This window comes from Nannospalax galili, unplaced genomic scaffold, assembly GCF_000622305.1.
Source record: "Nannospalax galili isolate Female #2095 unplaced genomic scaffold, S.galili_v1.0 scaffold386, whole genome shotgun sequence".
In the NCBI taxonomy this organism is placed as follows: Eukaryota; Metazoa; Chordata; class Mammalia; order Rodentia; family Spalacidae; genus Nannospalax; species Nannospalax galili.
The window spans coordinates 3,061,643-3,082,271 of record NW_008356676.1 but is presented as its reverse complement, the minus strand read 5'-3'; the positions used below and the strand labels follow the sequence as shown (position 1 = coordinate 3,082,271).

Genomic DNA, 20,629 nt, shown 5'->3' with positions numbered 1-20,629 from the left:
CGCACGAAATTAGCAGAAAGTCAAATAATTAGAATGGTGAAAGGAAGGGGCTGGAGACATGGCTCAGCAGTTAAGAGCACTGACTGCTCTTGCAGAGGACCCGGGTTCGATTCCCAGCACCCACATGGCAGCTAGGAGCTGTCCTCAACTCCAGTTCTAGGGGAATCCAAAGCCCTCTTCTGACCTCCACAGCGTTGCATGACATGGGTGTACTCACATACATGCAGACAATATACTCATACACATAAAATAAAAATAATAAAATTTTTTTTTTAAAAAAAAAGGACAAAAGGGAAACAAATGCTCTCGTGCTCTGCTCAGGGAGTGGAAAGTATCATTCCAGAAGGCAATTTCACAGCCAAAATGCTTCAAAGTATTTTTTTTTCACCTAGAGGTTCAATTCTAGGAATTCTTCTATCAAGATAAATATACACACAATGATGTAGAAAGATATGTGGTATTGCTCAAAGTGGTAAAAAATAAAAACAACTGTTACATCAATCAGGAACTATTATAGATATTATGTCCCATTATATGGAATGGTCCATGTTATTCAGTTGTGCAGGACTCTGTATTAAAGAAATATAAAATAGAGTGATAGAGAAAGACAACCAATGTCAACCTCTGGCCTCTACATATGCATATGCACACACACACACACACACACACACACACAGTTTGCTGTATTATGCAGGCACTACCAATCAGTCTGGGTCATTTGGGTTGCATTGCCTGTAGTTTCCAAATACATTGGAAATATGATTAAATAGAAACTCCCCAAGTTTGATGATCATTAAGGGGCACGTTATTGTTTATATAAAGTGGCACAGACATGGAAAAGCAATACATTCAAGTGACACATGCAGATTGCAAAACAGTGTAGATGATTGCACAGTCAACTTTTATTCATGCATAGCCAAAGCTCAATGGCTGAAATAATGGTCAACTAAAAGTCAGCAATACTGTACTTATTCTGTTTAGTGAGATTGTTATCTGTGTTTGTTATTTAATACTACTATTTAAGTATGTACTCTGTGCCAGGCACTCCCTGTTCTATGGACAAAATATGTTGACTTACCTGTGGACTATGGAAAACAACTTAGGCATGGTCCCTTGTGCACATACAAAGAAAGTCAACAGAGTAACACAGAAAATGACCAAGAAAGCCTACCTTAGAGTGATTAGGGATGGACTCTGGAAAGGTGACCCCTGACTTGAATAAGGAGCCTTTTAGATGAAGAAGTTGAGGTACTATTAGCAGAGGAAATTACAGGTTCAAAGGCAATGGGGCATGAAAACGCTCCTAAGAGTACAGGTGAGAAGCACTCATACAGAACACATGGCACTTCATAATCAGGAAAAAGGAGCAAGCTACTTTCATCTTATGAGGGGGCGGATCCATGAAAAATTCCAAGTTGACCTCAAGCTCAGGATAAAGTTGGGCACAGTGGCACCCACCTGTAATCTCAGCACTTAGGAGGTGGAGGCAGTAGGATCAGGAGTTCAGAGGCATACATCTTCAGCCACATAGCGAGTTCAAAGCCAGCCTGGGCTATATGAGACCCTATGTCAAAATATCAGAAAAAGAAAAGAAAAAAGCCCTATACCACGAGCCTAACTGTATAGGTGGGCAAAAATACTAAAAATTGTCCTTCCTACATACTCAACATACATGTCTCATTTAATCTCCATGACAGAGCTATTAAAATCACCCAGTAGGGACTAGTGAGACACCTCAGTGGATAAAGACACGAGCCACCAAGATGGCAACCTGAGTTCAATCCTTGGGACCTGCATGGTGGAAGGAGAAAACTGACTCCCACAAGCTGTCCTCTGACCTCCATTCATGTGCCACAGCACTTGCATACACATTCATATTCATATTCATATTCATATTCTCTCTCTCTCTCTCACACCTAAATATCTGAATTTAGGTCTTAGATATAGGCCCAATGTTCTCCAATTTCTTTTTACTTCCCAGATGATCTAAATACTATAGTAGCAAACAGACATTCCTATCTCAACAGGGCCTCCTGGTACCTGTTACACACCATCTTGGAACACCATAATTACACTAAATCAGTGGGAAGTTCCTACCTGTATTCAGCAGATCCTGTTTAAGAAACCAGCAAGGTATACATTTTTCAAGTATTTCATGGACCCCACAGAAGGATTTTTTTTTTTTTGGTCTTTTTGGTCATCCTGTAGCCCCAGCTGACCTGGAACTTGCTATGTAGAACAGGCTGGCCTCAAACTCACAGAGATCTGCCTGCCTCTACCTCCTAAGTGCTGGGACTAAAGGCATGCACATGCCTGACTCAGAAGGTATTTTTAAAATTTATTTTCCTTTTAAAAAAAATGACATACACCTTAACTCCTACCGGCAGTTCTTTCTCACTCCCTGCATTTTATACCACACTCTGAGAAGATTCACCTATACCTAACCATGCTATTTCTTCATTTCCCATTCATTCTTCAACTGACCCCAATCCAACTGAATCCCATTCCTGTATTGACATTAACTCTGTTCTAAGTAAAATCAACAGCCTCACAGGCTAAACACAACTAATACTTTTATAACTGTCTTGAACCACTGGAAGCACTGGTTTTGATTTTCTGAAACTCTGCCCTCTCTTCTCCTTCCCACAATTCTGAGCTATTCTTTTTCAGTTTTCCTTGCCAGTTCTCCTGAGTACTCGACACTGGAGGGCCTAACAGCACAGTCAAAGCCTTCCCACTCACTCCAGGCTCTCCCTAGGCAAATCTATGCATTTTTAGGGCTTCAAACTGCTAAGTCACATAAGGATAAAAGTCATTTATGTTCAATTACCTTAATGTCTCCTACATTCACTTTCAGAATGTTTTACTACATTAACAGGTCACATGGGTGACCAATACATCATCTGAATAAATAAAACCTAATTTTTTTCTTTCCAGTACTCAACCACAGATTAAGTGGATAATTTACTTCCACACCTCTCTACCTCCCTCCTCTTAAAGTCCATCAATACCTGCCCATTCAACTTAGAATTCAAAACCCTTGGCATGACCTACAATGCCTTACACATTCTGATGTGTGCCATCTTGATCTCTCTCATTGTATCTCACTTTATTTTTTTTCAAACAAAATCTCACAAGGTATGGAGACAACCCAGGCTAGCCTCGAACTCGGGTGATTCTCCTACCTCAGCTTTCTAAATGCTGGGATTACAGAAATGAGCCACATACTCCACTTTGTACCTCGCTTTCCAGGCCCAGCTCCCAAGCCTCTAGTTTCCCAGAGCATACTCTTTCTGCTTTCAGAGCATTTACAACAACCCCCTCCACCCCATTTCCCCTAGTCAAGACACACTCCTTCACATCTACTTAAATGGCATTTCCTCAGGGAAACTTTCTCAATCCAGCCCATTCTCCCAGCTTGTCACGGGTTTTTATGCATATAAAACTTTAAAAAGTCAGCATTATATTTTTCAATCTAGCTCTTCCACTAAAATCTAAGTTTCACAAGCATTTGCCTGCTTTTATGCTTTTGCATTGTTTTATCCCCAATTCATAACACTCCAATACTGATCATATTAGTTACTTCATCTCATCACAGATGCTCTTTACACTCCTCTAATATAATGCGCTATATATAATCGATTTTCATCCTGAGTTCCTAGTTTATAACTCCCCAAAGAAGGCCTTAGAATGGAGAATTTCTCTTAATCAAGGTAGGCCATTTAAACTCTCATCTGTCAATTGTCTCAGAGATGGCTATAGTGAAATCCATTGACCTTCTCAAATTTAGTACTGGATACTAAGATTCCTCATTCCACTCACACCCTGTCCCATGCTCTGGAGAGAATGCAAAGGTGAAAATCCTTGCTGAGTTTCCCCACCCAGTTCATTCCCATTAGCTATGCAGTGATGTCTCAAAAAAGAAAAGAAAAAAACAGAGTTCAGAAGTTTCTAGATAGCAGAACCCAGACTTCTGAAGGATGGTGAGCCTAGAAGAGGGCAAAAGAGCTCCATCTACAGCCTTCTTCCATAAACTCAGACCGTGCATCTCTCCATTTGGATCCTTTTGAATATCCTTTACAATACACTGGTAAACATATTTTCCTGAGTTCTGTAAGCTACTCAGGAAATTTAATCAGACCCATAGAAGAGGGTTGTGGGAACCTTGATTAACAGCCAGTCAACCAGAAGCACAAGTCTAACAGTGTGGAGCTTGGACTGGCATCTCAAGGGAGGAGGCTACCTTGGGGACTGAGTCCTCCACTTGATGCTATCTCTACGTAGACACTGTCGGCAGTTGGATTACAGACATTTGGATGGTGTCCTCTGCAGAACTGACTGCCTACTTGCTGATGAGGAAGAATCCTCACATCTGCTTTCAGAAATCCTTCTTTATTGATTACAGTGAGAGCAATGGAAAAAGACAGAGATTGCTTTTCCAACAATACCAAATACAAAATGAATTTGCTATTTAAAAATCTTTATTGAGACAAAATATACAACGTTAAATTTCCCATCTTAACAAAGGCTCTAAGTGTGTAGCTCAATAATGATAAATACATTCACATTGTTACATCACCCATTAATTCTTTCCATCTCGAAAAACTCAAACTTTATGCCTAATTGTTTAATAGATGGTTAAACTTTACCTGAAACCACCAATTCTGCTGTCTCTATGATTTGACCATTTTAGGTACCTTACACAAATGGAATTAAGCTGTATGATTTTTTTGTGACTGGCTTGTTTCACTTAGTGTAATATTGTCATGGTATATTTATGCTATATTATAGTATGTCATAATTTCTTAAGGCTAAATAACATTCTATTGTGCATATATACTACATTTTATTTACCCATTCATAGATTGACAATTTGGGTTACCTCTACCTTTTGGGTTATAATGTTGCTATGAATATGGTATACAAATACCTCCTTGAAATAATCCAGTTTTTGAGGAACCATTTTATATCCTCAGCAACAACACACAACGGTTTCAATTTCTCCCGGCCAACAATTGCTAAGTTCTACTTTGTAGTGGCCATCTTGGTGAGCTTGAGTTGGTAAATTAACTTCCATATAAACTTAATGTGCCTTCTTTCCTCTTTAATTTTGTGGTTAAAGTGCTCTAAAAATATGCTTGATAAACTAAAAGCATTTCTAGAAGATATTGATAAAGCAATAGAATGAAGTCTATCAAAGTTAAAGGACAATAAATTGTGGTTCATGTGAATGGAATCTGTGGTGGTTAGAATGAGAATATCCCCATATTTGGACATTTTCTCCCCAGCTGGTGGTACTGTTCTGGAAGATTTTAGGAGATGCGGCCTTGCTGGAGGAAACACATCACTGGGGGGAGGGGGGGTGCTTTGAGAATTCTTAAGCCTGGGCAAATTTCCAGTCAACCTCTGCTTCCTGTGCCTGCTGGAAGATGTGATCACTTGGCTTTCTGCTCTGACCACCTGGGCAGCCATGCCTTGCCCACCATGACAGACTCGAATCCCTCTGGAATCACAAGCCCAGTAAACTCTTCTTTGGTCATCATGTCTTATCACAGCAACAGAAAAGTAATACAGTACCCCAAGAAAAGGAAAAACGAAGTAATATTCCTACTCACGAAATTCCCTGATGCCACTGCATGCTTGGAATTCTGAATTATTAAGCTGATATTCTGCCCCCCATCGAGACACTCCCTCTCAGGGCTGGAGAGATGACTCAGCAGTTAAGAGCACTGGCTGCTCTCCCAGAGGGGCCAGGTTCGATTCCCAGTACCCACAGGGAGGCTAACAACTGTCCATAACTCCAGTTTCAGAATATCTGCTGTCTTCTTCTGGCCACTGAAGGCTTTGCATGACACAGGTACATTTATAATACATGCAGGTAAACCATGAATACACATTAAAAAAAAAAGACACCCCCTCTCCCCCTTATTGTCCACTTATGTGCTGCAATACCTTCCCCTATAGATTTTAGCTTTGCTTGGGTTTATGTCCTTCCTGTCACACCTTTCCCTTCCACCACTGCTCTGGCAACCAGGTCACCCAGGAAGTGATAATACAGTACCAAGGCCTGTCCTTTCCAGTTAACAGAGTGATCTATATCCCTTGGCCTAGAGATATCAGTGACAAACACAAATGTTGGGGAAGTTAGTATTAAAAAAAAAAATTCCATTACAAGCTTGAAAGAATTAAACATTTGATTAAATCTGGAAACATTTGAAATAACTTCACAGTAGCCAGGCTTGGTCCTTTAGTCCCAGCACTTAGAGGCAGGCAAATCTCTGTGAGTTCAAGACCAGCCTGGTCTACATAAGGAGTTCCAGGCCAGCAAGGACTACAGGGAGACCCTGTCTCAAAAAAACAAACAAACAAAAAAAAACCCCAAAAAACAAAAAACAAACAAACAAAAAAAGTATGCTATGCATGTAATAAAAAGTAATTTTGAGAAGTCCCCTATAACCTCACATTTACTTTGAAAAAGTTAAATAAAATCAAATATTTAAAGCTTATTACCATGTTTGTCACAAATGCTATACTTTTTAGAAAAACTGACCCCCAAAAAATAAATATTAAAAATCTGGGCTAGAGAGATGGCTCAAGGGTTAAGAACACTGGTCGTTCTTGCAGAAGACCCAGGTTCGAATCCCAGCACCCACATGGCAGCTAACAACTGTCTGTAACTCCAGTCCCAGGGGATCCAACAGCCTCTTCTGACCTCCTCGGGCATTGCACGACACGGGTGCACTTACCTGCGTGCAGGCAATATGTGCATACACATAAAAATAATAATAAATAAATTAAATATTAAATATTAAAAATCATTAGCATCTGCCAAGTGAGGCCAGCCCTGTCTACAAGGCAAGTTCCAGGCCACCTGGGGCTTTAGGGAGACCCTGACTCAAAAAAAAAAACCGGTTATCGTTAGCATTTATATTTACAATTATTCCAGTAACAAAATGTAGAGTGTGTAAGGAGCAGCATCAGGTGAACTTCCTCACAGGCTGGGGACTTAACGAGTCCTTCATCTACTCTGGTCAGTCTGGATGGGAGAACCACCAGCCACCAGTCTACTCAGACTCTGGTAGGGACACCAATTTCAAGCACTAAGTGCCTACCCCACCTCTCCTGACACCTCAGGGAATTTAAGAGTGTAAGCCATCTATGATATTATAGGCTATAAACAGCTCATCTGCTGCAAAACTATTTTGTCAGTCCAAGACTGAGACATTTCCTGAGTTGCAGAAGGCAAATTAGTCTTTCACAATCACCATTTCATTTTGATTCAAGTTCACTGTTCAATTTATAAGCAGACTGTTCTTTTAAATAAATAGATAACATATAATATCCAAACTCATATTTATATAAGTACAAATTAAGGCTATTAATTAATCAAAGCATGGGAGAATATTTTACACTAAAATGAACACAACAAAAAATTAGGCAACACCATATTCATTTAGAAAAAAAAAAGTTTGTATACGTTACTTAAGCAATCTCAAGGGCAACACTATATGTACTACCTTAAATAGAATCAAAATCCTGAATTACATAGTAAGACGCTATCTCAAAACAACAACAAATCAAAGTTTTTTGTTTTGTTTTCTAAGACTTTCACAACAGGCCATAGGCCACAATGTTTTAAATAATAAACTCTTAAAATGGGAGAAGGGTTGCTCACATCTATCTATATCCCCAGCTCTCAGGGGGCTAGGCAAGAGAATTACCTCAAATTCAAGGCCAGTCAGCACTACAAAGTAAGTTCCAGACTACCCTGGGCTACAGTTAGAACCTGTCTCAAAACAAACGCTCATGAATTTCTGGAGCAAAGAAATTTTCCATCTAAACAGTATTCTTAAATTTCTTTGCAACTTTTTAAAAACTGTTGTTTTAGGTTTCCTTTACTTAGAAGCCTCAGAAAAAGGATAGAAAATAAGCTTCAAGCTTTCTATTTAATAAGTACACCACATACACCAATGTGAAAGAACCACAGCCATTTTTTTAATTAAAAAAAGTATTTATGTATATTGAGTATATTGCCTGCATGCATATGAATGCACCTGTGTCATGGAATGCCCACGGAGACCAGAAGAGGGTGTCAGATCCCCTGTAACTGGAGTTACAGACAGTGTTAGGCAGCATGCGGGTGCTGGGATTCAAAACCAGGTTTTCTGCAAGAACAGTTCCTAAACACTGAGCCATCTCTCCAGAGCCCCTCCCCCAACATAGCCATTTATAAAGTAGCTCATTTCAATGAATGAAGCTTTCCTATAGTTCTTGAAGGTTTTAGTTCTAAAATAATTTGTCCACAAAGTGGCAGTCATATAGTCTTAACTTTGTCCCTGGATCCAATTCAGTGCTCAAAAAGCAACGCCCCACATAAACACACATACAAGTGTGTAACACATAAACTATAAGTGTGTACCATGAAAAACTGCCTCTCCCATCAAAAAAATCCATGTTGAACTTTCCTATTTCTTCTAATAGTTTTACTTTCTGACATCCCAAATATGCTTTCTTCACAGTGCTGCCACCCCGCTACTTACCAGCCTAGGAGCTGGCAGAGCTGCTGGGAAGCCAGCAGTGCACTACGGGAGACCCTGCTCCAGACCTAGCCTAGGGAGAGTGCGATGGGACACCACCCTCCAGTTCAGCCTACACACTGTTAGCAAATTACTTTCATTAGATCACATGACCAAAAATCCAAAGAGAAAATGGATTTAGCTCCCAATTTAAGAAACTTCCAAAATCTCCTTGTCAAGAATCAAGAGAATTTCCAACATACTGTATTTTCAACAGACCTCGTACCTTGATTTTCATTCACTCAGTTGATCAAGTGTTTCCTGAATGCTTGTTCACAGCATGCAGGGATCTACGTCTGGTGATACAAAAGGAAGTAAGTCACAGTCCCCAGCTCAGAGTTTACATTGCAGACAGGACACACTACTGACAGGACAGTCTGTTGGGGGAAGAGGGCAAAGCCCCAGGCACCTGCAGCTTTCCACAGATTAGTGCTGATGTTCCTCACCAGGCACAGGCCAAAGCCTCTCAAGAGGATGCAAAGAGGCAGCGGAGCTGGGCTGGAGCACTGACTTTGCTCCCCATTGACCCTAATCTATTCTTGCAGTCCTGTTTCCCATTCCTCTCCTACTTGTACCCTCAGTGCAGCCAAAATGTGCTAGCAACTGTTAGTGCACTTCTGCTCCTGTCTGCTTCCTCCAAATGCCTAGTCCCCTGCCCCCAACTCAACCAACAAAAGACTAATAATCTCCAAAGCCCTTCTCAAAGGCCGCCTCCTACAAGAGGGCCTTTCCCATTCCCCTCATACAGACCCGGAGGTGAATTCTGAAGACCTTTAAATTGGACCCCTTGGTTTCATCCCCTCTGAGCATTTCTCATATTATGAAGTGTAATACAATTATCTACACATTTGTCTAACCACTTTCATCAATTACTTACAGAGCATTCACTACATTATTACAATAATCTACTAGTTCTAGCTTCAGCGATTATTTCATTATTATTTTAAACTATGTAATATCTAAAGGATAAATGTAATAGCTAAAGTATTCTACATGCTTTTCAGTTTCAATCCTTCTGAACAGTTTTGCTGACGTATAACACATCATGAAGTATGAAGCATACAATGCCATACTTTTTGGTCTATTTCCATAACCATCACTAAAATCTGATTTGAGGGCATTTCAGTTTAATGTGCCCACTGTGGACACTTCACATATATGGAAGAAAATGTGGTCTTTGATACCTATTTTCTTTCACGTAACATAATATATTGTGGTACGTATTACTCCCTCATGCCCTTTTATTGGCAGATAACATTTCAGTACAAAGATACACATTCAACATTTGATGGACACTTGGGTTATTTCCCCTTTTTGTTCATGAATAACACTTCCACAAACATCTGTGTGCAAGTTTTGACTTGAACACGTTTACATTTCTTTCTCATATATACCTAGGAATGGAAATGATGGATCACATAGTAATTCTATCTTTAATACTTAAGAAAATGCTAAGCCTTTCCAATGTAACTGTACCATTCTACATTTCTGACAACAGTGGGGGGGGGCAATTTTCTATGGTATGAACTCAGCAAGAATGACCTCACTATACAATATTTGCACCTTCATGGAACTACTATGCTGGTGGAATAAGAGAAAATAAACAGAAATAGGCAGGTTAACTGCAGAAAAAGAAGGGAGGGAGGGAGGGAGGGAGGGAGGCCAAAAAGTAACTCAAGAAGAGAGACTCTAGCCAGGGTAATCAGAAAAAAGACCGCCCTGAGAAAGTAAGGTGGACCTTAAATGTGGAGACTTGGAAAGGGAATCTTCCAGGCAGAAGAAATAACAAGTAATAAAACTCTGAGACAAGAATAAGTTTAGTATATTCAAAAATCAAAAAGAACCAATGTAGCTGGAGTTTAGTGACCAGGCAGAACTGACAGATGAAGCTGGGGGGTAAGAAGAGGCCATGGGACACTGGGCCTTAGGGACTCAGGGAAGGTCTTAATAAGCACATCCAAATTAGTATCACTATCCAGTAGCCTAAGACAGAACACCTCAAACACGACTGTCGTGTTTTGGTTAAAAGGCACAAGAGTCCTCATTTATTTATCGAGCAAGCCCTGCTAACATTTTGAAGCTGTTTTGGAATATCAAGGTCATAGCTTTTTTTAAACAGCCAAGCAAATAAGAATATACCTGCAAACTGACAGGTGTGGTAATACAGGTCTATAATCCCAGTATGGAGAGCAGAGGTCAAGGCAGGCAGATCTCTGTAAATTCAAGGCTACCCTGGTCTATACATCGAGTTCCAGACCAGCCAGGGCTACACAAATGAGAGCCTCTCCACCCCCCCCAAAAAAATATACATATACATATATATTATACATATACACATACATCTAAATCTAGATTTCATTCTTATAGTCTAATTAATTGCTTTCCCCATTCTACTATTTAAAAATCAATATTCAACTCCCAAAATATAAAACCTATGGGTACAAAATATTCTGTTTCTATATTGTTTCAATCTTTTTAAACAAGGTTTTTTTCAGATATCACAGTCACATATCATTCTTTTCAAAGAGACAAAGCTGGGTGTGGTAGTGTACTCCTGTTAGATTGGATTAGGACAGTAAGATCCAGCCTCAGAACAACAGTAATAAGATCGAGAGAGAGAGAGAGAGAGAGAGAGAGAGAGAGAGAGAGAGAACGCAAGCAAGCCAAAAATGTTCTTAAAACTCTCGTGACATGAAAGGTTACTTCTTGATCAAAAGCACCTGTAACCTAGTCGACATTATCAACTTTAAAATTTCTGCCTTCCTAGCTTGGACTCCCATGGCTCTCCCTCTAGGTGCCCTGTGCTCCCGCCAAACCAGACTTCTTGCTAGCTTCCTGCTGCAACTTCCCCTGTACCTCAGATGTTATAATTCACATTCCCCACTCAGAGAAATTCAACCAGTTCTTTAAGGTCCAGGGTGAACCACAGCCCCAACTTGCCCTTCCTGATAGAACTGGCTCCTCATCTCTGAGCACTAGGAGCAATTCCACATTTCTAATGCTGCCTGACTATATTCCACCTGGCATGAAGACATCGGAGTCTTGGACAGGAATACTGCCCCCCAACTGCTCCCCTCAACTCACCCCAAATATATAGTATAATGAGCTGTAATCACATACTGCTTACTTCAAAGTTAAGACCCACCCACTCTAGCACCATAGGCTACAATACATTAAATCCTCACAAAACTTAGACCCAGCTAGGTGTGGTAAAGCACTACCTTTAATCCCAGCACTTGGGAGGCAGAGGCAGGCAGGTCTTTGTAATTTTGAGGTCAGCCCTGTCTACATACCGAGTTACAGGCCAGCTGGGGCTACAAGGAGAGGCTGTCAAAAAAAGACAAAAAAAAAAATTTAGACCCACTCTGGAAACAAGGCACAGGTAGGTGCCTTTTCTTCTAAACATGGAACTAATTCTTTAGTAGTCTTGTTTTGTTTGTTTTCTAATGGGTATGAGTGTTTTGCTTGCATGTATCTTAACTGCATGATGAGCATGCAGTACTTGAGTCTCAGACAGTTGCTGGTGGCCATGTGGGTCCTCTGCAAGAACAGTAAGTGCTCTTAACAGCTGAGCCATCTCTCCAGCCACAATAACAACTGTTTATTTTTATTTATTCATTTATTTTTTTTTATTTTGTTTGCCTGCATGCATGGTAAGTGTACTCATTTCGTGCAATGCCCACAGAGGCCAGAAGAGGGTGTTGGATCCCCTGGAACTGGAGTCAAGGGCTGCTATTAGCTGCCATGTGGATGTTGGGAACTCTACCTGGGTGTTCTGTAAGAACAGCCAGTGCCTTAAGCACTGAGCCATCTCTCAAGCCCCTAAAGACACTGTATCTTTTTTTTTTTTTTTTTTGGTCTTTTGAAACAGGGTCTCCCTGCAGTCCCAGCAGGCCTGGAACTCACTATGCAGATCAGGCTGGCCTGGTACGGAGATCCTCCTGCCTCTGCCTCCGGAGTGCTGGGATTAAAGACATGTGCCACCATGTCAGTCAGCAACTGGACCTTAACACACAAAACTTTTTAAATGAGAAACTTCCATTAGCCAAAATGTGATTCTGTTCAGCACTAGCCACCAAGCACCTGGACACCAGGAACTGCAAAAGCATCTGGGGGCGCCTAGCATGAGCACACACTCAGGCATTTAACTTGGTGAAGATTTAAGATATTTAAGAGGATTTTTACGTATTTACTTTTTACAAGGTAAAGCTAATCCTTAATCACACAGATGACATTAACAGTTATTTCCAAACCTAACTGCAATTAAAGCTATAAAATAGTTTGGGAACACACAACTAAAACGTCTGCTTAACAATGGCTCTGACTAGAAACCTATCCACGAGACTCACTTTTTCCATCTTTATTTGTTCCTGAGGTCCATTGGACTAAACATTATAGCTGCCCCAATTTTCTCATTTCAACTTGCATTTTAAGATAACGCTTTTGTTTCGTTTCACTTCCAGCTCACACGCTGCTGACACAGCTGCCCCTTCTTTGTAATAAACACAGGGCTTCTATATTTAAAAACACAGTGCAACTTTGTTATAACATCCCCTCCCCAGTCTCTTGGCTTATTTTCTGTCTTCCAAGCTCCACCTCCACCGCAGGATTTTTTTTTTTTTTTTTTTAATCAGTAGCGCTCAAAACATCAGCGTCCTGAAAATGAATTTTGTTCTTTAAAGACATCTCAGCACAGTGGTATTTTTCTTCTCCGCAGCTAATATGTGTTTTAAGGGGGGGGGGGGTTAAAAGGAAAATAAGACTTTCTGGAAAGGCCTGGTCCCGAGACTGGGGTGCTTCTGAGAGCAGCAGCGCCCCGGGGTCTTGTCCCGCCGACAGACGGACCTCTTGGCGTGCTCCAGCGCACGCTGCGGCGAGCCCAGACCTGGGGGCCGGAGACAGCCAGCGGCGGCGACATCGGGGGTCTGGAAACACTGACAGTGACGGCAGCGCGGGGCAGGGACAGACACGCCCGGCCTGCTGAGTCGGAGGGGGCGGCGGAGAAGGGTGTGGGCCCGAGGGGGCCCGGGGAGGAGATAAGGCGAGGCCGGAGTTAATCATCATCTCCCAAGCGCCTGGAAAACTACGGGCCGCAGGGCGGGGAGCAGTCACTGGGACAGTGAAACTCCGCCCGAGTGCACCGATCCACTACGGTTTCTCCACAAATTCACGCGCAGACGCAGAAAGAAGTTAGCCAGTGTCACTTGAAAACAAAATTAACTTCTCCAAACTCGATTTTTCAAAAAGTAATTACCGTTCCCATACCGGGAGTCGAACCCGGGCCGCCTGGGTGAAAACCAGGAATCCTAACCGCTAGACCATATGGGAAACACTGCAAAAACATGCTGCCGTTACCCACCTGACAAGCGTATGCACCGCCGCCTCAGCTATGCCGTTCCCACTGCTGCCAGTGCGCCGCTGGAGCCGCAGCCACCCCCTACTACCAAGGTCCCACGCGGGAACGAGCACCGCGGGGCACGCGGGCGGACGGGGCGGGGAGGGGGGGCGGAGCCGAAGCGGCACTGGAAAGTTCTAAGGCAAAGCCCCGCGCCTCGTGGGAGTCCCAAAACTACCAGCTTCACCTTTCTTTTTTCAAAAACTCCGCCAACTGCCACCAACCCCCAAGTCGGGGTGGCTCCGCTGGTCAAAGTGCGAATGGACTAGTTAGCAAGGCTGAGGGCGGCGACGTCTCTGGGAACAGCTGTTTGCGTTCGAGGCGCAGGCGGCGCGCGATTCCTGGGCCAAGAGCCAGCGAGCCTAGAAAGGAGAGAGGAGGTTCAGGACGCGGGCGGGATGGAGCCGGGGCTTGAGAGTTCGGTCTTGCAGCTCCGCTCCCGTCGCGCTTTCGTCCCTACGGGGTGACCTCAACTCCTTTATACCGACCCCACCTCTCCCGGAGCCGCGAGGACCGCCCCGGCAGGGGGAGGGGAAGCGCAGGGGAAGACGAACGCGGATTGGGCGGTCGGGGCACCCGTACTTCAGGACCGCGGAACGCAGGTCACGGAAAGCAGTCCGGAGTGGCTTCGCTGCAGGCCGGGCCTGGTTCTCGCCGCCTGTGAGCGCGAGGGACTCGGATCCTGGGTGTCGCGTGGAGCGCCAGGCGCAGTCATGTGAGTCAGGCTCGGGGTCTAGGCCAGCCGCATGAACTGCGGGCGGCCCTTCTGGCCCCACCTTCTCTTGCCCTTCGGCCGGGGGCGTGGCGGCCGCGCTCCTGTCTCCCTGGGGGCCAGGGGCGGATCGCCCGGGCTGGTTCGCCGGGCGCGTCCCGGGAGCGGGTGCCCGGGGCCGCTGAAGCTGCGGCCTTCCCTCGGATGGGCTCCCCTCCGCTGCCCCTGCCCGCCTGCCCATTCGCCAGGTCGGCTCCAGAACTGATGGTTTTCGCTGATCCCCAGACTAGTCCCTGCCTTTCCTGTAGGTGGAAACTGCTTCATTTAAGGCAAACCGAGTTTCCGCAGGCCGCCGTGACAGTCCTCGCAAAGAAGGGGACGTGAAAGAAACTTTGCCTCGAGACCTTCGTGGTTCCTTCATACCTAAGGCAGTGGGGGGCGGGGGCGTTATTTCCGTTTGAAAAGTAGGTTCCACTCAGTAGAACTTAGATGGACGGCTTTGGCCACATAAGTAATAAAACGGAGCTTTGTTAAGAAATACTGTAAACAAGCACTTGGGAGGTAGTGGCAGGCGGATCTCTGTGAGTTCAAGGCCAGCCTGGTCTACATTGCGAGTTCCAGGACAGCTGGGGCTACAGGGAGATACTGACTCAAAAAACACCAAAAAAAAAAAAAAAAAAAAAAGACGGTAAACAACGCTTATATTCTGAACTTTAAAGAAGTATACAAAGTTCTCTTTTCCAATTTTCGGATAAACTGTTATTTTCCTTGTTTCAGGGCCGACTACTGGAAGTCACAACCAAAAAAATTCTGTGATTACTGCAAGTGCTGGATCGCAGACAACAGGCCGGTATGGAGATCCTAAATATAAGCACGTTACATGCTGCCTTTTGTTTTAAGTTCATGACTCTTCAGAACATAAATGGTGTCTGTTGTATTAGTCCTCTTCTGGAAGCTATAAGCCTTTTTCCTGTTAATCAATCTAACTTTGATAAAGCCAAATTATTTTCGTGGCCTTTTCAGGAAATGGACGGTGACTGGGTTGTCTCATGTTAATGGAACACTTGCATCATAAAATGAACAGTCTTGTTTTTCTTTATGTCTCCTGTTCACCAGATAAATATCTTTGATGCAGAGTTTAAATTTGAAAGAACATAATTATTCCCCCTCATGAACTATAAAAATACTGTAAAGCATATTATTACTCTTACAACCTAGATCCAATTTTTAAGACATAAAGCACAGAGTCTGATACTGGTTTTTCTCTCCTTTTTAGACGTCATAATAATGTGCTCATACTATATTTGAAAACTAGAGTATGTGTATGGCGAAGAGGCCCACTCCTTTAATCCCAGCACTCAGGAGGCAGAGGTAGGCAGATGTCGAGGAGTTCAAGACCAGCCATGGCTATTTAGAGCCTAAATACAGCGCGCGCACACACACAGCAAAAAACTAAACAGAGGTAGGCAGATGTCTAGGAGTTCAAGACCAGCCATGGCTATTTAGAGCCTGCCTACACACACACACACACACACACACACACAGAGAGAGAGCAAAAAACTAAACAATTTTTAAAAATACCTAGAGTATGAGGGCTGGAGAGATGACTCCACAGTCAAGAGCACTTACCACTCTTGCAAAGGTTGGAGGTTCAGTTCCTAGCACCCACATGGCTGCTCACAGCTGCTGGTAACTCTAGTTCCAGGGGATCCAACTCTTCTGACTTCCTGAGGCACCTGAAGCTCATGATGCTCATAAACTCACACAAGTTCACATACATACACAAATAATCTTTAAAAACTAGAGAAACAAATACATATTTGTAATTTGGCAGAGTTGAGTAAGCAAAAGCCAGCCCATCTTTAATTATATATTCCCTTAGCAAACATTTTTAACTGTCTATAAGGTCTATGGCTTTGAGGAACATTCTTGTTTTGTTTTGGTCTTTTTGAATAATTGCTAAAGATTGTATTTTATTGGGGTAGGCTAATCCTTACAAATAAATGTTACGAAATTTTAAAACCACAAAAATTGTTGAAGCCCCCCCTTCCCTGGAGGTACCTAGGCAGTAAATGAAATTTTACGAGTTTCTAAGAATAAATAATCCCTTCCTGTGAAGTCTGTCTGCATCTCTTGACTAATACATACAGATTTAACCTTTAATTACAAACAAAATCTAATTTTGAATGGTCCTTTAATATTGTATTCTTTGTGTGCTGCAATCAACTTTAAGCAGCTGAATGTATGAACAATACAGGTCATTCATTATTTGCTTTACAAACTCAAACCTTAAAGTGGTATTCATAGTAGGATATTGAGTAGTTCAGTTAATGCATCATGCAGGATTTGTTTGACAGAATATATTTTTGCAAGGCTTAACATTAATTTCTTCTTACTACTAGACATCTATAATTTAGGAAGAATTTCTGGTTATTTAAATAGGTATTCAACCGTCTCTGTCTTCATCTAATTACCTGCAAAGGTTACCATTTAAAAAAAAAATGGTAAGAGCATTGGCTGCTCTTGCAGAGGACCCAGGTTCAATTCCTAGCATCCACATGGCGGCTACGAACTGTCCTTAACTCCAGTTCTGGGGGAATCCCAAGCCGTCTTCTCACCTCCATGGTATTGCACGACACAGGTGCATTCACATACATGCACGCAATACACTCCTACACATAAAAATAAAATATTTTTAAAAAATTTCTTGTCTATCCTTTCATCTTCTCCACGTGCATGTATTTTATTCCATTGTGTACAAGGTAGCATGTTTGCTTTTATGCACCACAGTTTTTAAATATGAACAATAACAGTGTATCCTGGGTGGTTCCATGTCAATACATAGCGAGCTTCTTTTCCATTACAGAAGCTGGTGAGAATGTACTGCAGTTCAGTTAACTAGTTCCCTACAGATGGACTATTGGATTGTTAGTAGAAACAGTACTGCAGTGAATAGCCTTGTTTATTATGTCATTTTGCATGTGTACAGGCATATCTAGGAAATTAATCTTGAAGAGTTGGAGAAATGGCTCAGAGGTTAAAGCACTGACTGCTCTTGCAGAGGACCTGGGTTCAATTCCCAACAACCCACATGGCAGCTAACAGTCTTCCATAACTCTAGTTCCAGGAGATCCAACACTGCCTTCCGATCTCCAAGAGCATTGCATGACACAGTTGCACTTACACACATGCAGGCAATGCATTCATGTACATAAAAGTTCTTTTAAAAGAAATAAATTTGGGGGAGGGTTCTTTTTGAGACAGGGTCTCCCTATAGCCCCAGCTGGCTTGGAACTCAATATATAGACCAGGCTGGCCTTGAACTCAGAGATCCGCCTACCTCTCCCTCCCAAGTGCTAGGACTAAAGACACGTGCCACCTCGCCTGGCCAAAAGAAAAAAAGAAAGAAATCTTGATAGATAATACTTATATTTTTTTGTGAGTTGTACATTTTGTCCAATTGTACAAAATATTTTTTACAATGTTTTTTTTTTTGGTAGGGTTTTCGGGTGTATTGTTGTTCTGGTTGTTTTTCATGTTTTTGAGGCAGGGTTTCACTATACATTATGCAGGTATGCAGGTAGATCAAGCTGGCCTGGAATTCGAACTCGCATTCCCTTTGCCTCAGCCCTCCAAGTGCTGGGGTTACAAGTGTATACCACCATGCCCAACTCAAAGCCATTTTCTTTTCCAAGTTTTTCCCCCAACATTTTTGGCTTCATGTCTTGAGTCCTTATTATGCTAATAGTCACTAGATAAGTGATGAGAGCACCTGGTATTTTTCTCCCATTATTGTCACCCTGACTGATTTTAAGAAGCAAAGCTAGTCACAATAATCTGGTTAGTCTACTAGTATCATTTGACACAAGTGCCAGTTTGCATTAAAATTCATGTTTTTATATTTTCTGCTTTATGTTCCAGTCCCATATTTACATTATTAGTTAACTGTAGATTTAATGATGTTTATATAATTTTTCCTTTTTTCATTTTCAAGAGTGTTGAATTTCATGAAAGAGGAAAGAATCACAAAGAAAATGTGGCAAAGAGGATCAGTGAGGTAATCTAGCCTGGCTCTTCGTTTATCTTTCTGTGTGGATGTTGGCCTTTCTCTCACTTTCACTTTCATATGTGTCTTACATAGATTAAACAGAAAAGTTTGGATAAGGCGAAGGAAGAAGAGAAGGCATCAAAGGAGTTTGCTGCAATGGAGGCAGCCGCCCTGAAGGCGTACCAAGAGGATTTGAAGAGACTTGGCTTAGAGTCAGGTAAAACAGCAGCAGGTGTGCTTCTAAGTAATGTCACAGGCCAGGCTCAGTGACCTTTTATTATTTCCAAATAGAAGCTGTATACTAGGAAGATCTCCGTGCTTTTATTGTGTATTGTGGCCCTAGTTAGTATATAGGACTTTGTGCACTTTTATTTTGCTTTCTTTTTTTCTTTCTTTCTTTTCCTTTCTTTTTTTCCTGCTTTTTATTAGTGGGGTAGAATCTCCTTGCTATCCCAGACTGGCCTGAACTTCCCTCCAACCTATGTGTCCTGAGTGCTGAAATTGCATGCATGAGCCACCATGTCTGACTTGTTCTGTTTTTTATGTTTATTTATTTCTCTGTGTATGTGCATGGGCATGTTAAGGTCAAAGGACCACTTGGAGGAGCCATTCTCTCCTTCTACTGGGTGGGTTCTGGGTGTCAAACTCAGGTCATCAGGTATGGTGGCAAGTGCCTTTACCCACTGAGTCAATTCATCAGACCCTTGTTTTGCTTTTAATGCTTTATCTTTTAATGCTTTTTTTCATATCAATCACACTACCTTTAGAGTTACCTAGTCCTAGCTGCATCCTTGCTGAGTGATTCATTTCCAGAACCTTGAGGTTTTTGGGTTTTTTTTTCCAAGATAGTCTCAGTTAAAGACACTATTCATTTAAAAACAAATTTTGCATTATCATTAGTTTTTCCCCCCTTGTGGCCAAAATTTAGTTTTATCTAAATGGTTGAATATATAATGAAATAGTAGCTTTTTGTACACAAATAATTGACATTGCTACAAGAAGGGAAATTTATTTTTTTCTTGTTCTTTTTGATACAGAGTCTCCCTGTAGCCCCAGCTGGTCTGGAACTCACTGTGTAGACCAGAATAGCCTTGAACTCACAGAGCTCTGCCTGCTTCTGCCTTCCAAGTGCTGGGATTAAAGGTGTGCACCACCATACCTGGCTTATGAAGGCAAATTATTTTTGAGGATTTGAAGATAGCAGAGTTCTAAGTAAAGGGCATTATTGAATATATCTGTCTTGTCATTGAGTTTAACCTCTAAACTAGAAAGCTTCTGTGAGTTTTTTCATGACAAGTTATATTACTTTTCTTGTTGCTATGACAAAGTGACAGAGGGCCTGGAGAGTTGGCTGTCTGGCAAAGAATCTGGGTTTGGTTCCTAGCACCCACATGATTGCTCACAATCATCTGTAACTCCAGTTCCAGGTGGATCTGATGCCTTCTTCTGGCCTCCGTGAGCATTGCGCACACGGTGCACTTACATGTGCACAGGTAAAACACTCATACACATAAAATGAAAATAATTAAAAAAAAAAAAAAACCTGACAGAAGCAATTTCAGACAGGTTTTAGTCCATCATAGTTGAGAAGGCATAGTTGGTGGGGCATCGGTTGGAAGCTAATTTATGTTACACACTAGAAGCAGAGAAAGCAGGCTAGAACCAGAAGGTAGATATAAACTTAGGACCACCCCCAAGGATGTACTTCTACCAACAAGGCCCCACCTCTTAAAGCTCTATATCCTTCAGCATAGTGCTCCAAGCTGGGAACCCAGTGTTAGTCCCAGCACTCAGGAGACAGAGGCAGGTGGATCTCTGAGATTGAGGACAGTCTGGTCTAAATAGCAAGTTCCAGACTAGCCAGGGAGACCCTGTCTCAAAAAGATCAAAGGGAGTTA

General features: G+C 42.2%; 2 protein-coding genes and 1 non-coding gene across 6 annotated transcripts in view; 1 reads left to right on the top strand and 2 right to left on the bottom strand.

Annotated features, from left to right (window-relative positions):
• Positions 1-14,427, bottom strand: part of Elf1 (E74 like ETS transcription factor 1) — a 101,671-nt gene extending 87,244 nt beyond the window's left edge. Inside the window, exon 1 of one of the 3 annotated variants that reach the window (XM_029556978.1) lies at positions 14,159-14,427. The gene's annotated coding sequence lies outside the window, so the exon portion shown is untranslated. Of the gene's footprint in view, positions 1-13,935; positions 14,070-14,158 lie in introns of those variants that run through there. The other 2 variants (XM_017794764.2, XM_017794765.2) reach the window with 2 other exon arrangements.
• Trnae-uuc lies at positions 13,833-13,904 on the bottom strand. The gene has a single exon. It is a non-coding gene; the product is annotated as a tRNA-Glu (tRNA).
• A 129-nt stretch (positions 14,428-14,556) lies between the features above and the next one.
• Positions 14,557-20,629, top strand: part of Wbp4 (WW domain binding protein 4) — a 26,091-nt gene continuing 20,018 nt past the window's right edge. Inside the window, exons 1-4 of one of the 2 annotated variants that reach the window (XM_008854696.3) lie at positions 14,557-14,686; positions 15,461-15,533; positions 18,678-18,740; positions 18,825-18,948. In XM_008854696.3, coding sequence (XP_008852918.1) covers positions 14,685-14,686; positions 15,461-15,533; positions 18,678-18,740; positions 18,825-18,948 — 262 coding nt within the window. In that variant the 5' untranslated portion in view covers positions 14,557-14,684. The other variant, XM_029556981.1, reaches the window with a different exon arrangement.